Below are 3,712 nucleotides of genomic sequence, written 5' to 3' on the forward strand. Positions count from 1 at the left end.
GGTAAGAAGAACACCCCCAAGAAGGAGGTGGACAACAGCCCCAAGAAGGAGGTGGACAACAGCCCCAAGAAGGAGGAGGAGAACAGCTCCAAGAAGGAGGTGAACACCCCCAAGAAGGAGGTGAACACCCCCAAGAAGGAGGTGGAGAACACCCCCAAGAACAGAGAGAAGGAGGCCAAGAACTGTGTGGACGCAGGAAGAGGAGGAGGAGGAGGAGGAGGAGGAGGAGGAGGAGCGCCTGACTTCAAACAGAAGCTGAGTAATATCAACGTGTTGGATGGGCAGAAGCTCAGGCTGCAGTGTTGCCTGCTGACCTCTGACCTCCATGATGTCAAGGTCACCTGGACACTGGACGGGAAGGTCATCAAACCATCCAAGTTCATCATCCTGGCTAGTGAAGGTGACACACACACACACGCACACACACACACACACACACACACACACACACAGCAATCATTCACACGCACAGTCATGTAAACATACATATGTTCCTACCTAAATACAAACAAGGACTGATGCCTAATGATTTCAGCGATATACAGAACTCTATACAAGGATATGTATTTGTTTGTGTTTGTGTTTGTCTAGGTGTGTGTGTTTTTGTGAAGATGTGTGTACACATACACACATACACACACACACACACACACACACATGACTAATTTGAAGTCCAGTAGATTCTAGATGCTAATGCTAGCATTCTAGATACTAGTCTGTGTTGAGGACAGACAGACCAATCGACTCTTCATTACCGTCTGATGGAGAGTCATGGTCAGACATGTTGGCTCTATGTGGGGGCTTAGCAGCTACAAGTCTATGACATGGTGTTGGCTTGTTGGCGTTGTATTGGACCAGAGGCTTGTTGCTTGTAAAGGTGTATATAAGGTCTGTGATAAGGTGTAGTGCATGTGTGGTGAGGTACATGTGTTGTATTGCTGGTGTACGTATTGTGATGGTACGTAGAGGTATAGATATCAGCTGTGTGATACGTACTGTGCTGCAGGAGGGCTGTGCTCCCTGACCATAGACAAGGCCCTGCCAGAGGACGAGGGACAGTATAAATGCCGCGTGGAGACCAGCTCAGGGAAGGCCGAGACCTCCTGCATGGTCCTGGTGGATGGTGAGTACCACCTGACCCTCACACAACTAGACCATTCACATGCTTTTATTACTACACATTTCAAATGTAGTACCCCCCACTGACCACTGGGGACCTGGGGCCCACTGTAACCCCAACATGACCCCTGACCCCAACATGACCCCTGACACTAACCCTAACCCCTGTTAGGGGGTTAACCCCATGTTCTCATTTGGTACAACATTATGTATCTCAACACCCCTGCTTCATACCACCTAGGAAGATAGGGATACAAATATCACAAAATAATCTGTTTCCTAATCTGTCTCCTCACTCCTCTCTCCTCTCCTCTCCTCCCCTCCTCCGCTCCTCTCTCCTCCTCTCCTCTCCCCTCTCCTCCTATCCTCTCCTCTCTCCTCCTCCTCTCCCCTCCTCTGTCCTCTCTCCTCTCCTCCTCCTCTCTCCTCTCCTCCTCTGTCCTCTCTCCTCTCCTCTCCTCTCTCTCCTCTGTCCTCTCCAGACCCAGAGGACAGTACTCTAGCTGACAGGAAGAAGAACTCCGGCCCAGCGTCTGAGAGTGAGTTTCCAAACTATGCAGCCTCGCTCTCCTTTTGTCCCAATAAGGAGCTGCAGCTTGGAGCCGCTTCCCACTGCTGAGCTACTACACACACACACACACACACACACACACACACACACACACACACACACACACACACACACACACACACACACACACACTCACTCACTCACTCACTCACTCACTCACTCACTCACTCACACACACACGTATATACATGGGACACACCAGAATCTGCCATAGAAGTAGCATCGATTCCTGCTGCTTGAAAGTTCTATAACAAGCTCTATAACTCAGTGCTCAGAAGCAGTGCTAATGTTTGCAATGTGATGTTAATTCTACCACGGCAATGCTAACATTACCACGGTGATGCTAACATTACCACGGTGATGCTAACATAACCATGGTGATTCTAACATTACTACGGTGATTCTAACATTGCCATGGTGATTCTAAAATTGCCACAGTGATGCTAACATTACCACAGTGATGTTAAGATTAGCACAGTGAAGCTAATATTCCTGTGGTGATGGACGTCGGTAGGTCTCTACTGACAATGCCAGCACTGATACTAGAGTGGTCAAAGCAATAGAGCGTTACAGTGACCGCCCCATTTTTTAACAGTTCTGGTTCCGGAAGCAAATTTCCCATTCATTTTCACCGTTGACTTTTCGTAAAATTGCAAGCCAATCGTTTGTCATGGTAGTCGTAACCATAAAACGTTTCATTCGGGGCAAAGGAATTTGGAAAACAGAACATACATTATTTTGTACATTTGTACATTATATTGTACATTATTTTTGTGAGGAACTACTAATCGCATAAACCATTGCGAACCTTTTTCGCAATGGTTCCAACCCAATAGTTTAGCACGTTTCTTGCATTTCATAACCTTTGTCATTATTATATTGTTTATATTGTTATTACAAATTGTGTCATATATTCTGTGTGTGCGTGTGCGTATGTGTGTGTGTATGTTAGAGTTTCATATAGTGTATAGCGTTGTCATCGACATGGTACGTTCCTTCGTTGCTGACTGCAGTCACCTACCTTTTAAAACATGTGAATTCAGTCTCGTATTCCAGTTATGTATTCATTCAACATTATGTATTCCTAGCTTTTATACTACAAAAAATACTAAAAAGCACTGCATAGCGCACAGCATATATTTGTACTTTTTTATCATATATTCCCCTTCCATTTCCATCAATCGAAATCATGGTTGCTCTGCGGTACAACCAAGGAGCAGGTAGGAGTTAGACAGTACAGAGACAGATCATTAGGGAGCAGGTAGAGGTTAGACAGTACAGAGACAGGTCATTAAGGAGCAGGTAGGGGTTAGACAGTACAGAGACAGGTCATTAAGGAGCAGGTAGGGGTTAGACAGTACAGAGTCAGGTCATTCAAGAGCAGGTAGGGGTTAGACAGTACAGAGACAGGTCATTAAGGAGCAGGTAGGGGTTGGACAGTACAGAGACAGGTCATTAAGGAGCAGGTAGGGGTTAGACAGTACAGAGTCAGGTCATTCAGGAGCAGGTAGGGGTTAGACAGTACAGAGTCAGGTCATTCAGAAGCAGGTAGGGGTTATACAGTACAGAGACAGGTCATTAAGGAGCAGGTAGGGGTTAGACAGTACAGAGACAGGTCATTAAGGAGCAGGTAGGGGTTAGACAGTACAGAGTCAGGTCATTCAGGAGCAGGTAGGGGTTAGACAGTACAGAGACAGGTCATAGAGAGATGGGTGATCTTAGAGCTGATCTGCTCGGGTCCTCTTGTCTGTTCCTCTCATCTCCATGAAAGGTATTCTTCTCTTTGCCCTCCTTTCTTTCTCTCTTCTCCCCCTCCTCCTCTCTCTTCATCCCTCCTTTCTCTCTGTCCATCTTCCTCTCTTTATTACCCTCTACCTTTCATCCTTATCTCTCTGTCTCTTTGTCTCTCTGTATCTGTGTGTGTGTGTGTGTGTGTGTGTGTGTGTGTGTGTGTGTGTCTCTCACTCTCTCTCTCTCTCTTTCTTTAAATGTTAGGGTGCGTGCGCTGCTCCATGACCATAT

At 46.4% G+C, this 3,712-nt stretch overlaps 1 protein-coding gene across 1 annotated transcript in view; it reads left to right on the top strand.

The window, feature by feature from the left end:
- The first annotated feature begins 266 nt into the window (after positions 1-266).
- The window catches only part of LOC311358534 (myosin light chain kinase, smooth muscle-like), a 23,334-nt gene continuing 19,888 nt past the window's right edge, over positions 267-3,712 (top strand). The window contains exons 1-3 of the mRNA XM_084478591.1: positions 267-400; positions 1,007-1,123; positions 1,602-1,658. Coding sequence (XP_084334717.1) covers positions 1,108-1,123; positions 1,602-1,658 — 73 coding nt within the window. The 5' untranslated portion in view covers positions 267-400; positions 1,007-1,107. The remainder of the gene's footprint in view (positions 401-1,006; positions 1,124-1,601; positions 1,659-3,712) is intronic.

Source organism: Micromesistius poutassou (assembly GCF_964030765.1).
Source record: "Micromesistius poutassou genome assembly, chromosome: 14".
NCBI lineage: Eukaryota > Metazoa > Chordata > Actinopteri > Gadiformes > Gadidae > Micromesistius > Micromesistius poutassou.